We start from the raw sequence: 20,015 nt of genomic DNA, 5'->3' as shown, positions 1-20,015 counted from the left end.
GCAATGCCGAGGTTGTGCGCGGTGCCTAGTTTGTGCAATTATAGGATGTTTTTTTAAATGAAAATAGGTCGATGTGTACATGGGCAAAGCCATTGTAGTGCGTGGTGCATAGTTTGTGCAATTCTAGGATTTTTTTTAAGTGAAAATAGATCGAAGTCAATGTAGTGCGCAATGCCGAGGTTGTGCGCGGTGCCTAGTTTGTGCAATTATAGGATGTTTTTTTAAGTGAAAATAGATCGATGTGTACATGGGCAAAGCCAATGTAGTGCACAATGCCGAGGTTGTGCGCGGTGCCTAGTTTGCGCTATTCTAGGATTTTTTTTAAGTGAAAATAGATCGATGTGTACATGGGCAAAGCCAATGTAGTGCGCAAAGCCGAGGTTCTGCGCGGTGCCTAGTTTGTGCAATTCCAGGATTTTTTTTTAAGTGAAAATAGATCGATGTGTATATGGGAAAAGCCATTGTAGTGCGTGGTGCAAAGTTTGTGCAATTCTAGAATTTTTTTTAAGTGAAAATAGATCGATGTGTACATGGGCAGAGCCAACGTAGTGCGCAATGCCGAGGTTGTGCGCGGTGCCTAGTTTGTGCAATTATAGGATGTTTTTTTAAATGAAAATAGGTCGATGTGTACATGGGCAAAGCCAATGTAGTGCACAATGCCGAGGTTGTGCGCGGTGCCTAGTTTGTGCAATTTTAGGAGATTTTTTAAGTCAAAATAGATCGATGTGTACATGGGCAGAGCCAATGTAGTGCACAATGCCGAGGTTCTGCGCGGTGCCTAGTTTGTGCAATTCTAGGATGTTTTTCTAAGTGGAAATAGATCGATGTGTACATGAGCAGAGCCAATGTAGTGCACAATGCCGAGGTTTTGCGCGGTGCCTAGTTTGCGCTATTCTAGGATGTTTTTTCAAGTGAAAATAGATCGATGTGTACATGGGCAAAGCCAATGTAGTGCGCAAAATCGAGGTTCTGCGCGGTGCCTAGTTTGTGCAATTCCAGGATTTTTTTAAGTGAAAATAGATCGATGTGTACATGGGCAAAGCCATTGTAGTGCGTGGTGCATAGTTTGTGCAATTCTAGGATTTTTTTTAAGTGAAAATAGATCGAAGTCAATGTAGTGCGCAATGCCGAGGTTGTGCGCGGTGCCTAGTTTGTGCAATTATAGGATGTTTTTTTAAGTGAAAATAGATCGATGTGTACATGCGCAAAGCCGAGGTTCTGCGCGGTGCCTAGTTTGTGCAATTCCAGGATTTTTTTTAAGTGAAAATAGATCGATGTGTATATGGGCAAAGCCATTGTAGTGCGTGGTGCATAGTTTGTGCAATTCTAGAATTTTTTTTAAGTGAAAATAGATCGATGTGTACATAGGCAGAGCCAACGTAGTGCGCAATGCCGAGGTGGTGCGCGGTGCCTAGTTTGTGCAATTATAGGATGTTTTTAAATGAAAATAGATCGATGTGTACATGGGCAAAGCCAATGTAGTGCGCAAAGCCGAGGTTCTGCGCGGTGCCTAGTTTGTGCAATTCCAGGATTTTTTTTAAGTGAAAATAGATCGATGTGTACATGGGCGAAGCCATTGTAGTGCGTGGTGCCTAGTTTGTGCAATTCTAGGATGTTTTTTAAGTGAAAATAAATCGATGTGTACATGGGCAAAGCCAATGTAGTGCGCAATGCAGAGGTTGTGCGCGGTGCCTAGTTTGTGCAATTATAGGATTTTTTAAGTGAAAATAGATCGATGTGTACATGGGCAAAGCCATTGTAGTGCGTGGTGCATAGTTTGTGCAATTCTAGGATTTTTTTTAAGTGAAAATAGATCGAAGTCAATATAGTGCACAATGCCGAGGTTGTGCGCGGTGCCTAGTTTGCGCTATTCTGGGATGTTTTTTTAAGTGAAAATAGATCGATGTGTACATGGGCAAAGCCAATGTAGTGCGCAAAGCCGAGGTTCTGCGCGGTGCCTAGTTTGTGCAATTCCAGGATTTTTTTTTAAGTGAAAATAGATCGATGTGTATATGGGCATAGCCATTGTAGTGCGTGGTGCATAGTTTGTGCAATTCTAGAATTTTTTTTTAAGTGAAAATAGATCGATGTGTACATGGGCAGAGCCAACGTAGTGCGCAATGCCGAGGTGGTGCGCGGTGCCTAGTTTGTGCAATTATAGGATGTTTTTTTAAATGAAAATAGATCGATGTGTACATGGGCAAAGCCAATGTAGTGCACAATGCCGAGGTTGTGCGCGGTGCCTAGTTTGCGCTATTCTAGGATGTTTTTTTAAATGAAAATAGATCGATGTGTATATGGGCAAAGCCAATGTAGTGCGCAAAGCCGAGGTTCTGCGCGGTGCCTAGTTTGTGCAATTCCAGGATTTTTTTTAAGTGAAAATAGATCGATGTGTACATGGGCGAAGCCATTGTAGTGCGTGGTGCCTAGTTTGTGGAATTCTAGGATGTTTTTTAAGTGAAAATAAATCGATGTGTACATGGGCAAAGCCAGTGTAGTGCGCAATGCAGAGGTTGTGCGCGGTGCCTAGTTTGTGCAATTATAGGATTTTTTTAAGTGAAAATAGATCGATGTGTACATGGGCAGAGCCAAGATAGTGCGCAATGCCGAGGTTGTGCAATTCTCTGATATTTTTAAGATGGAAAAAGATGGATGTGTACATGGACACCGAGCTTTGATGTTTTTCGAGCGAATACGGATCGTTGTGTATAAAGGAAAACGAAATAATGTATGATGACGAGCTGTAATGTAACGTATTTTATATGCAATGTTTAACATATCGTTTGCGTATTTTAAATTTGTATTGTTGTTTTAATTGTGAATTATATTTAAGACATCATTGTTCATTTAAATTGTATTTTTAATTTTTTGGTTTTGATATGTTTATAATGCTTTTCGACTTACGATATATATCGATAGTCCGACGATCTACTCAAAAACTGTAAACTTTGACCCTATAAATAACTTTTACCTCATTATTATAATACGGTAGTGTTTGCAATCGTAATCGCACTTGATAATATGAGTTCTTTGATAATACAGTGTCTCACAAAAGTGATAGGCACTTATGCTTTACAAAAGGACACTGTAATAAAATAAATTAAAAAAAAACATGTAAATATTTTTTGTGGGTGTGTTTCATACTTCAATTTAGTAACAATTATTACATAACATGCATTTTCTCAAAATATTAATTTAATAAAAATACAATTGTTTAGAACGGAGCAAAAAATGGTTCACATAAGTGATGGGACACCATTAGATACTACTACGTACTATGCAACAAAAATCGTCTGAAGTAAGCAATAAAAATATTTCTTGGGGTTTTTATTTTTACTCAAAAGCAATTGGCAATAATTTATAAAATCGTCTGCAGTATTTCTCTCCAGTTTGTTTTGGAATTTTTGTGTTTTTTATCTCTGTGAAGCCATGAATGCTAAACGAAAAGAAACTTTGCCTGAAATTCGAAAATTAGTTATTAATTTGCAAATTGAACGTGGAAATTCTATTAGAGAAACTGCTGAAACAGTTAACCTGAGTCATTCAACAGTTTTTAGTATCATTAAACGATATAAAAAGAATCATATGATTCAGGATAAAAAAAGACCTGGTCGACCATTAAAGCTATCCAATGAATAAAGCGAATTATCGTTCGAAATATTAAAAAAAATCCAAGAATAAGTGCTCCTAAAGTTGCTGCTGATTTACAAGCATTATATGGAGTAATTATTAATCCTGAGACTATTGGAAGAGTAATTCGATCTGCTGGATATCACGGTAGAGCAGCCAGGAAAAAATTCTTCGTGAGTGAAAAGAATAGAAACCTCAGACTGGCTTTCGCAAAATCCCGCATAAATAAGAATTCTGATTACTGGAATGAAGTTATATTTGCTGATGAGAGTAAATTTAATATATTTGATTCTGACGGTAGAATCTTGGTGTGCATAAAACCCAAGGAAGAATTTCGCAAACACACCATTTCTTAAAAACAACAATTAAAATCGGTGATTCAAGAAGAATGGGGTAAAATCACTCCAGAAATCGCAAAAAAATTAGTCGAATCCATACCAAGAAGATTAAATCATGTTTTAAAAGTAAAAGGAAATCCGACAAAATATTAAAACCTTTTATAAAGTAAAATTTTTGGATAAAAGTAAGTGTCCCATCACTTATGTGAGCCATTTTTTGCTCCGTTCTAAACAATTGTATTTTTATTAAATTGATATTTTAATATTTTGAGAAAATGTATGTTATGTAATAATTGTTACTAAATTTAAGTATGAAACACACCCACAAAAAAGTTTTACATGTTTTTTTTTAATTTATTTTACTACAGTTTCCTTTTGTAAAGCACAAGTGTTCCATCAGTTTTGTGAGACACTGTATGTGTGTGTGTATGTGAAGCATTGCTTAGTGTTCCTAATTTGTAGTATTTATTTTCTTATAATATTTTCTTTCATTGCGAGAAATTAAATTTTTTATTTATTTATGTGTAGAATTCTAGTATGCCTGCCTACAGAGTATATAATGTGATTTGGGAATTTAAGAACCTGTTTTTCATTAATGTACTAGAAAATAATGAAAATTGTCTACTTACTGGTATATAAGGGATTATGTTGTTACGTAGCAAAACGTTTATTTGTAAATATGATAAAAATTGATATGTTCCAGAGTATTAATTAAAAAAAACTTTTTTTATTTGTATAAATGCTAAAGCTTAAAAATCTTTGAAAATATGGAAGCTGTATGAAATACAAGTATGAGAGACTGCGACGTTCTTTATCGTTGTAATAACTGGTAGAATTCGCTTACTGTATCATGATAATTTTAAATATAAACAATTTATTATACTTATTTTCATTTACGCCTAAGCTCAGAAATGTAAATTTAAAGAATTTGATGTTAATTTACAATAATAAACAATTCATTGTTTTTGTTAAAGAGAAAATAGAAATTACGCGTAGCATGGAGAATACATTGTGACGTCACACCAAATTATTTATTAAAGGTGAAATAGCTAAAGATTTCCGGTATTGTTTTTAAAATTACATCCTTTTAACCTTAATCATTTTTATTAATCATTTCTTAATATTTCTTTCTTTTAAAATCGTGTATAATAGTCGTAAACTTATTTCTATTATCCACGATTTCTGGTGAAATCAAGATGGCAACCATTTTTCAAAACAACGTATTTCATGTGCTTTGGCGCCAAACCAAATTCGCCAAACTTTGAATGTGGGCTATACTAAAGCTGTTCCATACTATAATACTACGTCGGGTTGACGTTTTAACTCACTATTCACAAGCCTCGTTAGTTATAACTATATAAACACCTTTGCCAGTTAGGCAATACAATGGAATTTTACCCACGTCAGTTTGACGACTTTACTATCTATCTCCACGCCTGGTTGGCGATAACAAAAACAATTTTTGCCAGTTTGGCAATACAACTTTTAGAATATACAATCTGTAATACGTCGGGGTGACGTTACTATCTAATACACGCCTGGATGGCGAGAACTCAGACTTTGCCAATTCTGCAATATAATCAATTCACTCTACGTCAGTTTGACGTTATTACTTATTTTCACGCGCCTGATTGGCAACAAATTCAAAAACTCAGCTAGCAGTTCTTTTTTTTATAAATGCCGGGATTGCTTAAAATATCATTTATCAACATAAAAATTCAATACAAATAAAAGTAAAGCATAAATAATAATTTCAAAATACTTCTATACCACAAATATCAATTATAAATTCAAGCTGAATAATTTTGGGGTCAGTTATTTTAAACAAAATCTTACACGATAAACTATAATTCTGAAATAAATTATTAAAATTCAATAAAAGCTTTTTTAAGAAAACCAAAAGTTAATCTTATCTTCAGAGATCAGCAGTATCCTATTTTTGACAGTTTTTGTTCGGACGCAAGTTACAGAAGCACAGAAGATAACCTTTGAATGATCCGCTTCAAATCTGGCTTTATAACGGCAGACTTCTTACATCCATTTCTCCTTGAAATAAAAAAAAACTTGGCAATTGGTATTAGCAAACTTGTTCTAAAAAATTCACCAAATTTCTGGGATTAGGAGACCAGCACCATCGAAATTGATAATTGCACTCCTAATTTCCAGTATCTCGGTGGAACCTCCAATTTATTAAGACTGTAATGTATTTTGCAGTAATTTACAAAACAGACAATCTTCTTAGTAGAACATAAAATTTATTTCTAGTTCTCGGTGATATACCAATTTTATACAATTCTTAAGTGGCAAAATTTCATACTACTCCTAGCTGTAAAATCTTCAGAATACAAAATCTTTTTTAAAACAATATCTCTCGTTGCTGAGTAACGGTTTGATACAAATATGGCGTTGCCACTTCAACAATAATTATATTTATTTATTAAATAATAAGATATTACAATGGTCAATGAAGCCAAATATTAGCCCAAATTACCACCTATCTAAAGCAAGCGACAGTCGTACAGTGAGTAAAAAGATCGTGTATCGCTCCCTTCACCATATGGCCTTCGGAAGCCGTAGACACACTAGGGTACCTTTCCTAAATGCATGCCATCGAGTTGCCATTCTTACCTGGCCAAGAGAATATAGAGAATAGACACTATGAGATGTGTAGGAGTGATGAGTTTCGATCCCTCTAATTAATACCGATGGGAGGCTCAGAATATGGCGAGAAAATCATGAATGTATGAATCCGGTGTCACAGATTGGAACTGTACAAGGCCGTGGAGGCTTAATCATGGTTTGGGATGCTTTCTTCTGGTTGTGTTTGGGATCTTTAGTACTTGTTCTTACCTTCCTCAATATGATTCTGTACGTGGAGTTGATGAGCTATCATCTCCATCCATTTATGTCCCTGTCATTCACACGGAAAGGGAGTATCTCAGAAAGATAACTGCGCTTCTCAAAGGTTAGGGTTGGCTACTGGTTGGTTGGATGGAAGAGCATTCCTCTGACTTCTCTGTCATAAATTGGTTACTTAAAAGCCCTGACTTGAATTCTACTGAGCATCTTTCCAAATTAGTATATCTTATTATTGAGGAATGTAGAGAATTGAAGTGTTATGTTCTATTAACTCGTTTTCCATGTTCAGAATGTCTGTTATGATGGTCGTATGAAATGTCGTCGTCTGTTATGATGTCAGAATGTCGTCTGTTGTGATGGTTTCGTATGTACGCATATGATTGAGGTTATTATTTATAAGCCTTCCTAGCGCTAATTACATTCCCTCTAATAACATATAGGTCATAGTTCATAGGTCTTCGCTTATTTAAGAGGTACAATACCCTGAAATCGTTACCTATCTATATCTCTCCTTAGTGGGTATCATATAAAAGTCAAAAATAAATCCCAATGTTGGAACAAACCTTTTCACTTGAAGTTCGGAATCACATCCAATGTGGCAATATGTAACAGCGGGATAACTTGTGTAAAATAGCGATTTAAAATATCTGAAGCGTAACTTTCACATCGTAAAAGCAAATTAGCACACCTGTATCATAAACCCGTTGGCTTAACTTTATCCTCGTTATTGCTACGGCAGTAGCGTCCTCCTTGCTCCATGTCTTGAAGCTAACGAATATCGTGGCCGTAGTTTTTGAGGCATGTAACATGAGTGAGCGGAGCATAGTTGCACAGACCAGTTGTTGAAATTTGTAACGCATAATAAACATCAATGTGCTGCCCCAAGGTTTCGCAAAGTCCATATCGATTTATCAGCAATAATTAAGTAAATGTAATAAAGGGTAAATAATGAAAAGTAGAAAAAACACTATGTACACTCAGTACGTCGATCACCAAAACTCATTTTGGTGTATCGTTCTCGCTAATTGTATAACGTAAGTTCATGTTACGCTAACCAGTTGATTTTATCTTAAAGAGGTGACTATTAAAGAATTAAAAATAGTTTTATATATTTTTGTATTGTGCATATATTTAGCTTCATTTTTACCCAGTCAAAGGTAGATGAAACCCTTTCCATCAGAGTGGCAGGTAAACATGATTCTCTGTGCTTTGCACTAATAAATCCAAGACAAATTCATGTTTTGAAAGTACTTTTTGTATAAAAAATATTTTCCCAGAGTATTCAAGTATTTTCGTTTTAATAATATTAATCTCATATATATGTATATATATATGTACATATAAGTATTACGTTTATGCTTTGTATTGCAAGAAACTCCCAAAAAAGAAACATTTATTTGAATATGTATGGCAGCGGCAGTTTAGCGTTGGTTCGTTTTCCGCTTCCACCTTTATCCCAAAAAATAGCAAAAAGCAGAGATATTAATTAAAAGTTCTTAAAACGCTTATTTTCGTCCTCATTTTTCCGAATGGCAACAGTGCTGATATCATCAACAGTGGCGACAGGGATACAACAGCAATAATGGTTGCGTGCCATTATTGCTGATGTAATGAGAGAGAATTACCGATTTTATCAAAAAAATGAATAAAACAAAAATAAAAAAATAAAATTTAAAAAGTCATTCGAATTTTGGTAACCTCGTTTCGAGGTGCACTGGCTCTTGTCTGTATGCACCTATGTAGCAAATTCGTAGGCCTGAGTCTATCAGCTTACACGCAGACCGAACGAAAGACAGACTCATAGAATCTTCCCTCTATTGTGAGTAGAGTTATATATCAGAATACCTTTCATTGTTACATATTCAAAGAATCCTTTTAATAACGTTCGGAACAATGAATTTACCAATAATTGTTTTAGGCTTTGTTGAATTAAAACAAAGTTAATGTATACATTTTTAACAATGCTTATAAACCATAATCATTAGAGATATCAAATCTAGTGGTGCTAAAATCTTACGTGTGGAGCTTATTTGCTTGTTATTTTTGATGCTGAAATCGCATTCGAACCATTTTTAGAAATGGAGTTCTTTTTTTTGACAGTATTGTGTTACGTTTTTATACCAACACCCTTTATCGACAGCCTATTGGGCATACTTATTTGTTTTGCGACCGCCTTCCTTTTGTTTTCTCGAAGAGAAGAGAGAATTCGGGAAAATAATGAGGAAAACTTTATTAACCGTAATGAACACAAGTTTAATGCCGGAAACACGGTACGTAATTTAGATTTCCTTGATTCATATGCTGATATTAATGAATTTAATGATGATTCTTTTGATGTGGACATAGACAGTGACACCGATCTCCTCGAAGCTTTTGATAATAATCTTCTTAAGTTGCATATTGATAGTGATACTGACCACATCGGCCATTTTTCCAAAGATTTCGATAATAATTCTTATGATGTGCACAATATCAGCGATGAAAAGCAATTTAATTACCTCCAACAGGAAACAGAAAAGGATTTTGATTTTCCAAAACCTGATAACTCAGGTAATCAAATAGGCACGAATAGCAGTATAACCATCTTGAAACAGGAAGAATTCAATTTGAATGCCTCTATTGAATCATTGGATGCTGAATGCATTGTATCGCATAACGATCTTGGAACACAAAGAGACATCGATTCTGGTAATCTCCTTAACACAAATAATGAACCAAAAATGAATGGCAAACTGGATCAAGAAGACAGAACAGAACTGAAACCAACTGAAGATTCTGAAGAACAGCTCGTTGATCTCGTCGTTGGTACCGGCCCTGTTATCTGCTTTGATGACGAGTACACTCAACATCCTTCTTCGAATCATAGCAAGCGTTTCAAAATTTCAAACATAAGAAAAACATTACTGAAATATTTCTGCTTTAAAAAATTAAAAATAAACAAAGGACTTAAAACATATTATATAGATCTGAGATAAGTTTACACAATTTCAGTTTGTATTCGTGATAGATTTGTTTGTCAATTCACCAATCTCGACTGACCAGTACTTGCCTAAAAATTGGACATTGACCAGTGACTGACTAAATGACAATCTCATTGAATAAAAGTAGGACATTGTCTGACCAGTGACTGACTAAAAATTAGACATTTTCTGACCAGTCACTAACTCACGATCACATTGACTGACCAGGGCCTGCCTAAAAATTGGACATTGACTGACTATGTGACGGTCTCCTTGATTGCCCGTTGACTGACTAAAAATTGGACATTGTCTGACCAGTGACTCACTGACTGACTATCTCTTTGACAGGCCGGAGACTGACTAAATTTGGACATTGACTGAGCAGTGACTGAGTGACGATCTCATTGACTGAGCACTGACAGACTAAAATTTGGACATGCACTGTACAGGAACTGAGAATGTGAAGATCTCCTTGCCTGACTAGTGACTGAATAAAAATTGGACATTGACTGACTAAGTGACGATCTCATTGACAGCCTAGTGACTGAGTGACGATCTGATTAACTGACCAGTGACAGAATAAAAATTGGACATTCACTGAAAATCGACTGAGAAAGTGAAGATCTCTTTGCCTGACCAGTGACTGAATAAAAATTGAACATTGACTGACCAATGACTGACTAAGTGACGTCCTTATTGACTGAGCATTGGATTTGGACGGAAGAAATTGCCTTTTTCGATAAGAGGGAGGAAAGATGTTTTCTGTCCAATCGATTGCGCTACAGCTGAAATGGAAACAGAAAATCATTTTAAAATTCTTTTCTAGAGCTACATTTCAGAACTGCAAAATTTAAATTAAATTATATGGTAACCTGAAATTAAAATATTATTTGCAGTTAAATGCCGTTGCTAAATTTGTTTTTCTTGTGCTCTTAAATTAATTTACTAGTTTACACACCATATTCAGTTATGATTTACCAATATGCTCTATTTTAAATATAACTTCTCATTGAATTAAGTTAAGCTGTAGCTATTATTGAAATTTTTCTTAGGCATATTTTCCCTTGTTGTCTGCTACTTCCTTTTCGTTTTTCCTATGTGATTTGTCGGCATTTCGTATAAAAAACCTGCAGATTATCATTAAAACACGAATAAGGATGTTATTTTGTATTTTACATTTTTTTCTCTCTGTGGCCTTCATGTCAAAACTTACTAGTAATAATAAATGAGAATATACTGCTTTCTTTTCAAACGAAGTATTTTCAATATGTGTCCCATAGCAATATGCCCTCTGTTTAAGAATGCTAAGAGTTTTACCCTGTTTGATTCCCCGCCGACGTGCTGGCTGCATGGTTGGATTCTGCAGTTTTCCTTATCTCGATGTATATGAGAAGATTTCCCATAGAACGTTCTCCGCTAAGCCATCCCTCGCGCCAGGCAGGTAACCATCCTTTTCTTTGCCCTTTTCAAATAACCTAACTTTTACTCAAACAAATCAATCATGACATGAAATTTGGAAGAAATTAATTTAAATAACTTTTATAAAAATGTCTCGATTGGATATATACTGGAAGTTAAAGAATTTACACCCCACAGATACACCCAAAACAAATATTAAACTGAAAGCTTTCAGACTTTGTATTGCGCCCAAAGGCATCATTTTTTCATTTGCAGACATAAACGTTGGACACAATTCGGGCTAATGTCCCTCTGGGTTAAAAATATTTAAAAACAGCGTATTTTATAAATTAGAAAATGAACCTTTCATATACTTTCATATATTTGAATAAATATTTATGAGGCATTATTAATAAAAATGAGAATAAAGGAAACTCTATGAATAATCCTGAAACGTTTAGTCTGAAGTTTAAAATTTAACGTAACTATCGCAAATGACTGAGTGCAGGGGGTTTTCAGGTATCCTTTTAAGGATTTTGCAAAGAATTATATGTATAAAGAAAAGTTATAATTTCATTTTCTAATATATTCCGTCTGAGAGCCCTTTTCTTGGACCGTCATATTACATCTTGATTTGTAAGAGAAAAGCCTTTTCCTGAAAACATCAAGGTTGATTTTATGCCACTTCTCGTTCACAATGTTCCACAGTCCGTCCAATGTTTGGGGATGCCACGTATAAACAGCTTGTTTTAAAAGTACAAATGCACATTAATCCATAGGAGACACATCAGGAGATTTGGTGGATATGCATCTAGAGGGAATAGCTTCAATTGCGGTTTCATATCTCACTTTTTTCAAAACATAAAGCAGTAAATTTAGAGGTATGGTTGTAAGGATCCTAAGTTGTACTAACGTTTATTTTATTTTAAATCTTTACTATCACTTCTAATTTTCTACTTCCGGCCAGAATTAAAATCGTTAACTTATTTATGCAAATTTGTCTTGCTAACGCCAAGTACTTAAGTTGTGGCTTTTTGCCAAGCAAGAGAGAGTGAAGTGATGCACAACTTTGCACAAGAGCGAGTCAACTTGGCGACGGAGAAGATGAAGACCCGATACGACACAAGAGCTACTGAACATCAATTCCACGAAGGAGACAAGGTGTGGTTGTGGAATCCGACTCGACGGAAGGGACTCTGTCCGAAATTACAGTCACCTTGGGATGGTTCGTACCAGTACCTCCTATAAACGAAGCCACGGCACGCCGCACACTACGTCACTAAAGTCGTCCTTATGTACAGAAAGCATGGTTGCCACATGAAACCACTTATCGCTGTTATTCCTTTAAGAGGAGAGAAAATGAAAAGTAGTTTTTATTTCCTTGCATAAGGCTTACTATATCGTTTGGTTTTAAATATATATATATATATGTGTGTGTGTGTGTGCGTGCAAATATATATATTCCGATTTGATTTCATCGACTGCATTTTCTAATTTCAAATACCTAACCTTACTTTCCTTATATATTTTTACGCTTAAAATAATAACAGTATAGTAAAGAAATTAATTCAACATACTTCAGATTAGTAGTAATAAATATATACTGAATATCTGGCTGATGCTGGTTTGCTTTCTGAAGAATATATATTTTATTAAATATTTTCTTCCTTAACAAAGAGGATAACGCATAATTAAGCAAGTTTACAGTTGATTAACACTAAAAATCCTTAAATTAATTTTAATCAATTTTTAACGGCACTTTCTGTTTCTCGTAAATACAAATTTACACATAATTGTTTAGTCATTTTCCGCTTTTTTTTCACTTCAGTGTGGGACTGAATTTCTTAACAGATGAGAAACCTGGAGAATGATTTGAAAAATACTATTTTTTAGCATCTATCAATATTTATTCATTGGTAGTTTTAAAATACGGTAGCAAAACATTTCATATATTTAGGCATTTTAAATTAGATCATTATTTGAGAATACATAACTGCATCTTCCCCAATAATAAAAAAAAAGAAAAATTGTAAAAATTCAACAAACTTGACACTTGCTAGGAATTCAAAATTCTTATGTTTCATTCTTATTGTTTCTTATTCTTATTTGTAACATCCCTTTTGTCTAATTATGTGCATATAATTTTTTTTGTAACTTGTAAATTTTTGTTCCTGAAAGCATTTCATTGTAACTTATTTGAGAATTTTTTAGCAAATGATAAATATGAAGTTTATATATGTACTTACTGGAATTTTTATCAGGGTAATCAGTAGGAACTTTTAAAACATCTAAATAGATCAAATGTCCTCAATTCTTAGAATTGAAAGAATAACAAGTTTTATGTATTTTCCTATTAGAAATGAAAATAAATATAGCCTGATTGTTAAGATGTAAAGTAAGATTTAAAATTTTCAAAATAATTCAGATTTTTATTAAAGGAAAGCAACACAATTAGGATGCAAAACATATAAAAAGGATTTTATTTATTTTTTTTGGCCTGAATTTTTTGTACTAGTAAATTTATAACTGGAAGTAATAGGAAATGGCATTGCATACTACAGTGGGAAAAAGGGTGGGATGACTATTTATTTATGTAACTTGATGCTACTTATTTTTTATTACAGTTAAGTCTTTTTAATATCAAAATAGTTTAGTATAACTGCATGAAGCCTTACAGCTGAGAAGGATTAAAAATATTTTTTTACTCAATTTATTTTTGATAAGTTTTCCCCTGTATATGTACAACCACATCATTAGAAATTTTAATTCCAAAGTATTTAATTTTAGTTTTGACAGAATTTAGCATGTATTACAATGAAAATATTGTATAAGAATACAGTGAATTTCCTCCATAAAAATGCATGAATATCTATAAAAATGACTCATATGGAATTGTAGGTAAAACCAAATTGTATTTATTTTCTTCTTACAGTGTAAAATTAATGTAATAAACATGTCTGCTTCAATTAAAATAACATTAAAAATTGCAAGATACTGATTTCAAAATCTAAACAATAGTAATATTAATTGGCAAAGTATTTTATCTTCAAAAATCAATATTTCTCTAGTTTACAATAAATACACCTATTTTGCACAAAATGATATTATATAAGAGACTTAACAACTTTAGCACTTTACTGTCATAATTAGTTAACTATTACAAATGCTTTTTTTGTGTGTGTGTGTGTGTGCATGCATTTTGAAAGAGTTGGTAAAGATTTCACAACACAAATAGAAAAAGCACTATTTTTTTATTTAACATACTATCTACATTCTGCAAAAAATATTCATTTAAATAAAATGAATTACAAGTTAAGTCTGAAGATAATAAGAAACAATAGATTAGTGTCACTATCTTATTTTATAAAGTTTACTAACTTATAAACATAGTATATGTCATTTCTGCTGTATGCATAAATTATTTTTTTAATGTTTTCAATTTCCGTTGCTTATTTAAATTGTTACTTAAAAGATTATCATTCAACTTTTTGCAGTAATTATTTAGAAAAATATTCGTTGATGCTTGTATGATGTTTTTCAAAATAATTTGAGGGTCATGAAGTTTAGGACAGTCATTCAACTCTAAAAAAAATTTTTCATGAAGTAAATTTAGAGTAATTTTACACACTGTAACTCGTGGATTTGCCGAAAATAAAAATTTTTGCTCATATTCATCTGAAATAAGTTTCTTAACAACAATAAAATTGTATGTAACAGCATGTAAAATATCAGGATGAGGATACATAAGACCTCTATCAAAAACCTTAATCCATGAATGAATATTTTCATCGTTTTCTAAAGCTAACTCCTTATCAATAGTAATATTGGATTTACATACATCACATTTTAACTTTTTTAGCATACTATAACAGCAATATCCAGCTATATAAGTCAAAATAGGTACATCCAATTTTATGTTGTGTATATCACTATCTTCAACTGTTATTTCATCTATGAAGGTTTGTACATCATGTCATCAAAAGTTTGTTCTTCAGTGTCTTTAAAATCAGATACATGAAGAGGAATATTTCCAAATTTTGAAGAATTTATTAGGGTTGGTAATGTACTCTGAAGTCTTAATTTACCCTCTATTTCATAAACCTGTCTGATAGAAATATTATGGTGAGCTCCAGCCAGTTGCCTGTACTTACCAAATCTAGCCTCTAACATATCTGTTTGTATTTTTCCAAGTAAAAGGTATTTAAAACCCAACTCATTTATACAATACCTTGATATCTCAATTAAAGCATACGTTGTATGGTATACTGCAAAGTGAGTTTCTTTGGTTAGGCAACCAGAGGTTAAATTCAAATTTTTCCAACTATCTAGCCAATTCAAAAAGTTATTCATAAAAACATATTTTTCATCATTTTCTGCCACAGTGAAAGGTGTTTCAAATACATTATTTTTATGAACCCCTTTAAAAATAGATTTCACATTTACAATTGACCACCATGTGTTTATTATTTTAATAAAGTTTCCAGATAATGCTTCAACAACATTATCATTAAAAATCTGCAATGCAAGCTTTACACTTTGTTTTTCTAAGTTAGTTGGGTATAGAGCTTTTATTGTCAGACCATAAGCATACTTTAATAACTTACCAGTTTCAGATTCATGTAATTTTTTAATACAAGAAAAAGATGCAGTTTCAATATGTGAAGCATCATCAAAACTTGGGAAAAACATACTCTGATTATTATTTTTTTGATTTATCCAGTTATTTCTAATGCATTTTAAAATATGCACTGTATCAATAATAAAAAACATTGGCCTAGATTTGTCAACAGGGTTTTGATAAACAATACTAACTTTAGGTGGTTCAGAAAACAGAGACATAGCCTTTTTATTAATCGAATTATTGTCAGTGACAATAGCAATAATTTTAAACCCAATATTTTCTATCCCTCAACAATTTTTTTAATATAAATATACAAATTATCCGCACTAAGTGTTTTCACCGGCAAAATATGTCCAACATCCTTATAAACAGATAATAGGCTGCGAATCATGAAAACATATGCACTAGACGCAGCATTTTTGCAATTATATGCCATTCCACACAAATTACCACCTTTATAATCAAATGCTTGATTTAGATGAATTTCATCAATCATTAAAATAACAAGCAGATCTTTTTCTGATAGTTCTTGAAATTTAAATTTTATGTAGCTTAGGAACTTTTGGTTGTATTGTTCATTTATTGGATATATATTAAAATCTGAAAAAATTTTCTGAATGGTCCGTGGATGAGGCATAATAATATTTTCTGAATTTCAAATAAAATTATATGCATGTGGTGAAATTGTGTGAAGTAAAGTGGAAAATATTAGAAAGTCTGCAGAATACCTATATTGTTGTTTTTCTGAATTCAAGTTTGATAGTTGCTCAACGAAAAAATTTATTTCATTGTTTTTATGTGGAATTTTTACTTTTAAAATTGTCATTAATTCATTTACAATTTGTAAATAATTTTGAATACTGTCTTCAGATGAATCATTTGAGGCAAATAGGTCTAATTTCTCTAAAATACTTAAAAGATCTTTAAGGTTGTTAATTTTTGATGGGATTACATATTGCTTCAGTGATTTAATAGGTATATTTCTAATTGCTACAGATATATTCAAATTACAATCAATAAATAATGATTTTAGAATTCTTGGATGATTGTCATTAGAAATATTAAGAATCATAGTATGTATAGGCCTGTGTATAACTATCCAGTTATCTGGTAAATTCACAGTATTAAAACAAATTTTTAGTTCATCTAAATTATAAAACATTTGTTTTCGTTCATACTCTTCCTTTTCAGCTAAGCTACAGGCTAAGGATTTTCGAGTGCATCTTGTTCTCTTTTGAGTCTTTTATGCTCTGGTGATTCCCTTGATGAAACACTGGAACTAAGATGACTCGGACCATCAGGAAACAGACTTGGAATTACACCATTCTTTAAACGAGGATATGACAATGGTATAATGATCTTATTTCCAGTTTTCTCATCAAAGAATTCAGTTTGCCTCAGAACATCCTCTTGCTTGAAGTGAAGTTCACACACCTTTTAATATGAAAAAGAACAAATAAATAAACATGCATCAATAGGTTAAACAATTATAAAATCTTAAGCATTCGCCATCCTTTAAATACATGCACAGTCTAATAAGGGTTTTAATGTATTTTTATTTAATCATGGCAAAGCACTCAAGAGCTATCTGCTTAAGGGAAGGGTTACCATTGTGGAAAACGTTCATCATTTAATTTCTTTAAAAATAATACAGGGCGATAATGTTTGGATGGTAACAATTTGAAGAGATATAGCCATTTAAAGTGCACAACGCAAAAAAGTGATGCAGCCATTTAGAGTGAATAATGCAAAATCTTAAAACAAAACTATTAACTCTTTTGGGCTAAAAAGAGCCATGGATGCTGTCAAAAAGTTTTGAAAAGTGCAAATAATTAGCACATGTTTGTTGTCATATGTCAAATGCATATAACATAAGTAATATTTAATTGATACATCCTCAGGTAACATACAATTGCTCATGTATATATAATTGCTACATCCTAAATATTTCTTTCTTCAGTTATTTGAAAACAACACTTGGTTATGGAATTACATTCAAAATGGTGATAATACAATTATAAAAAGAATAAGATTAACCATCAGTTGATGGATAAGAATAAGATTAACCACATTCATTCGTACCATTCAAATATAAAGTTACTGGCTCTTTTTCTAAACATTTTTACAAATGATATATGACTAAATATAATGATAAATGATTTTTACAAATGATATTTCACAACCAGAAGTACAAATTTACTTGTGTGCCTATGAATGTTTATATTTAAGAGCATAAAACATCATTAGTCATTAAATTCATTTTTCTTGAATTATTGAAAACATGTATAAGTGCTAAAATATGATACACAAAGAAAAAAACAAGAATTTGTATATTTAACAGTTTATTTGCAGTAATTAAATATTTTAGGCTATTCTTATGTAATTTTGGAGTGAAATATTCACATTCATCAATCGTGTTTGACATTATATTACTGTGGAAGGCTCACTAGATTGCTTATTTTCCATATAATTTTCTTAACTTTTTTCAAAAATTTTAAAAGTTATATAACTTATTAATACAATGAAACATTTTCAAATTCCACTGCAACAAGTATAAATAAACAAAACCCCTTATATAAGTGTTTTTAGATAAGAAATTAATGTAAATTTCAAGCCCACAAGAACTTACTGCCAGTAGCAAGTGAACCACTGTAACAAGGTAGGTGTTATTGGCATAAGAAACTCGTACTTTTATAGATGTGTGTGTGCATGAAACAATTTAATAGGCTAATTAGGATTTATGCTAACATGTAGTGAAAACTAGTAAGCTGACAATCTTAGGCAATATTATTTGAACAAGACAGTTTAATTTAAACACCTTGTAACTTATTCCAGAAATTAAAATAATTACTGTCAAAACTAGTCCATTTATACGATTGTTTTCTTTTACATATATTTCATAATTTTTTTAAGGATTTTAGAATTAATAAAGTTTAGAACATTGCATAATTAGCATTAATTTCCTGTTCACATGAGTTACGAGCAAAATGCATTCTCAAATGCTCCTAGCATATAATAAAGGGGCATTGCATACATTCAGTTTTAAAAAGAAAAAAAATAAAAATAAAATAGGTGAAACGAGACTTATAATAATCAAAAGAAATAGTATACCCAAACAGTTAAATACTTATATCTAAAACAACTTTAAATTAACGGCTTTAAAATTACGACTTGAAGCATTTTATATTTATCTACTTAAAATTATAATATGAACTTTATAAGGTTGGTGGATTTTCTATTGACTAGTTATTGAGAAAAGGGTCCATTTTATAATCACTTTAAAATTCAGTATAAGCTCTGTATAACATAAATTCCTGAAAGATTAATCAATCCCAAATCAATGTGCGTGTTATAAAGATCCCGACGCCGAAAATATAAATTACTGAAAGAATTCATTAATAATACTCATTCATAATGGGATAAGAGAAATTTCTGCCTAGTAAATAAATATATAACTATGCTTGTATAGAAAGTAATTAAAACTTCGTTTTATTTTCTATGGTTGAATACAATGGAACTTTAGTAAATTATTTCCCTTGCATTGAGAATTTTTTGTTTTCGCATTTTCAAGTCATGTTTCTTTCAATGACATTAATCTTTCAGGAATTTTCTAATTTAAAAATGAAATGCATGCTTACCTTTGAATGTTTCGTAGGCTTGAATCCATCTTTTCGTTTGCAGTTCCAAATCCATTGTTTTCTCAGTTGTTCTTCCGTAGGAAAACTAAATACAGCCACCTTCGGGCCATTCTTATAATTTCCTTTGCATGTTGCAACACAGCATTTATGTGGCATAATAAAAAATAAATAAATTTAAATGAAAAATGTTCTATTAGAGCACACTACACTTTCAAACAACAGTCAGTTCACTACGCTACGACACCGAAGTATATTCTTTCATTCTTTGCCGCGAGGAAGATGGTAGGAATGACGACTTAGATGACGTCAGACCGTTCAAGCAACCCTAGAGGCTTGGCTTCGTATATAGGAGGTACTGTCCGTACACGGTCCTAAACAGGCTGAATGACGTCGTGGTTCGGATTCGTAAGTCTTCGAACTCTAAACCTAAAGTAGTTCATTACGACAGGTTAGCTCATTACTATGGCCATAGTACGTAATGTAAATAATTGTAAATAGTATAAGACCATGGTCCTTTTTGTTTTTAGATGTGTTTTTGATTTGATTTGTATTTAGTATTTGATTTGTATTT

The 20,015-nt window shown here is 32.4% G+C and overlaps 1 protein-coding gene across 1 annotated transcript; it reads right to left on the bottom strand.

Annotated features, from left to right (window-relative positions):
• Positions 1-16,158: 16,158 nt before the first annotated feature.
• On the bottom strand, positions 16,159-19,780 carry LOC146997893 (THAP domain-containing protein 2-like). The gene is made up of 2 exons (XM_085812514.1): positions 19,445-19,780; positions 16,159-17,240 (listed from the first exon to the last, which is right to left on the bottom strand). The coding sequence occupies exons 1-2, from the start codon at positions 19,598-19,600 to the stop codon at positions 17,010-17,012; spliced, it is 387 nt and encodes a 128-aa protein (XP_085668640.1). The 5' UTR covers positions 19,601-19,780; the 3' UTR covers positions 16,159-17,009.
• Between the last annotated feature and the right edge of the window lie 235 nt (positions 19,781-20,015).

Source organism: Stegodyphus dumicola, chromosome 3 (genome assembly GCF_044657685.1).
Source record: "Stegodyphus dumicola isolate Sdum_Otavi_A_Nest chromosome 3, ASM4465768v1".
NCBI lineage: Eukaryota > Metazoa > Arthropoda > Arachnida > Araneae > Eresidae > Stegodyphus > Stegodyphus dumicola.
The sequence above is the reverse complement of the archived record's forward strand: the minus strand, read 5'-3'. Positions and strand labels throughout refer to the sequence as shown.

What these genes read in the sequence shown, in the direction of transcription:
- LOC146997893 (XM_085812514.1), bottom strand. Translation starts at nt 19,600, where the DNA reads ATGCCACATAAATGCTGTGTTGCAACATGCAAAGGAAATTATAAGAAT. An exon ending in AGCCTACGAAACATTCAAAG is followed by an intron (nt 17,241 to 19,444) that starts GTAAGCATGCAT and finishes TCATATTAAAAG; the next exon opens with GTGTGTGAACTTCACTTCAA.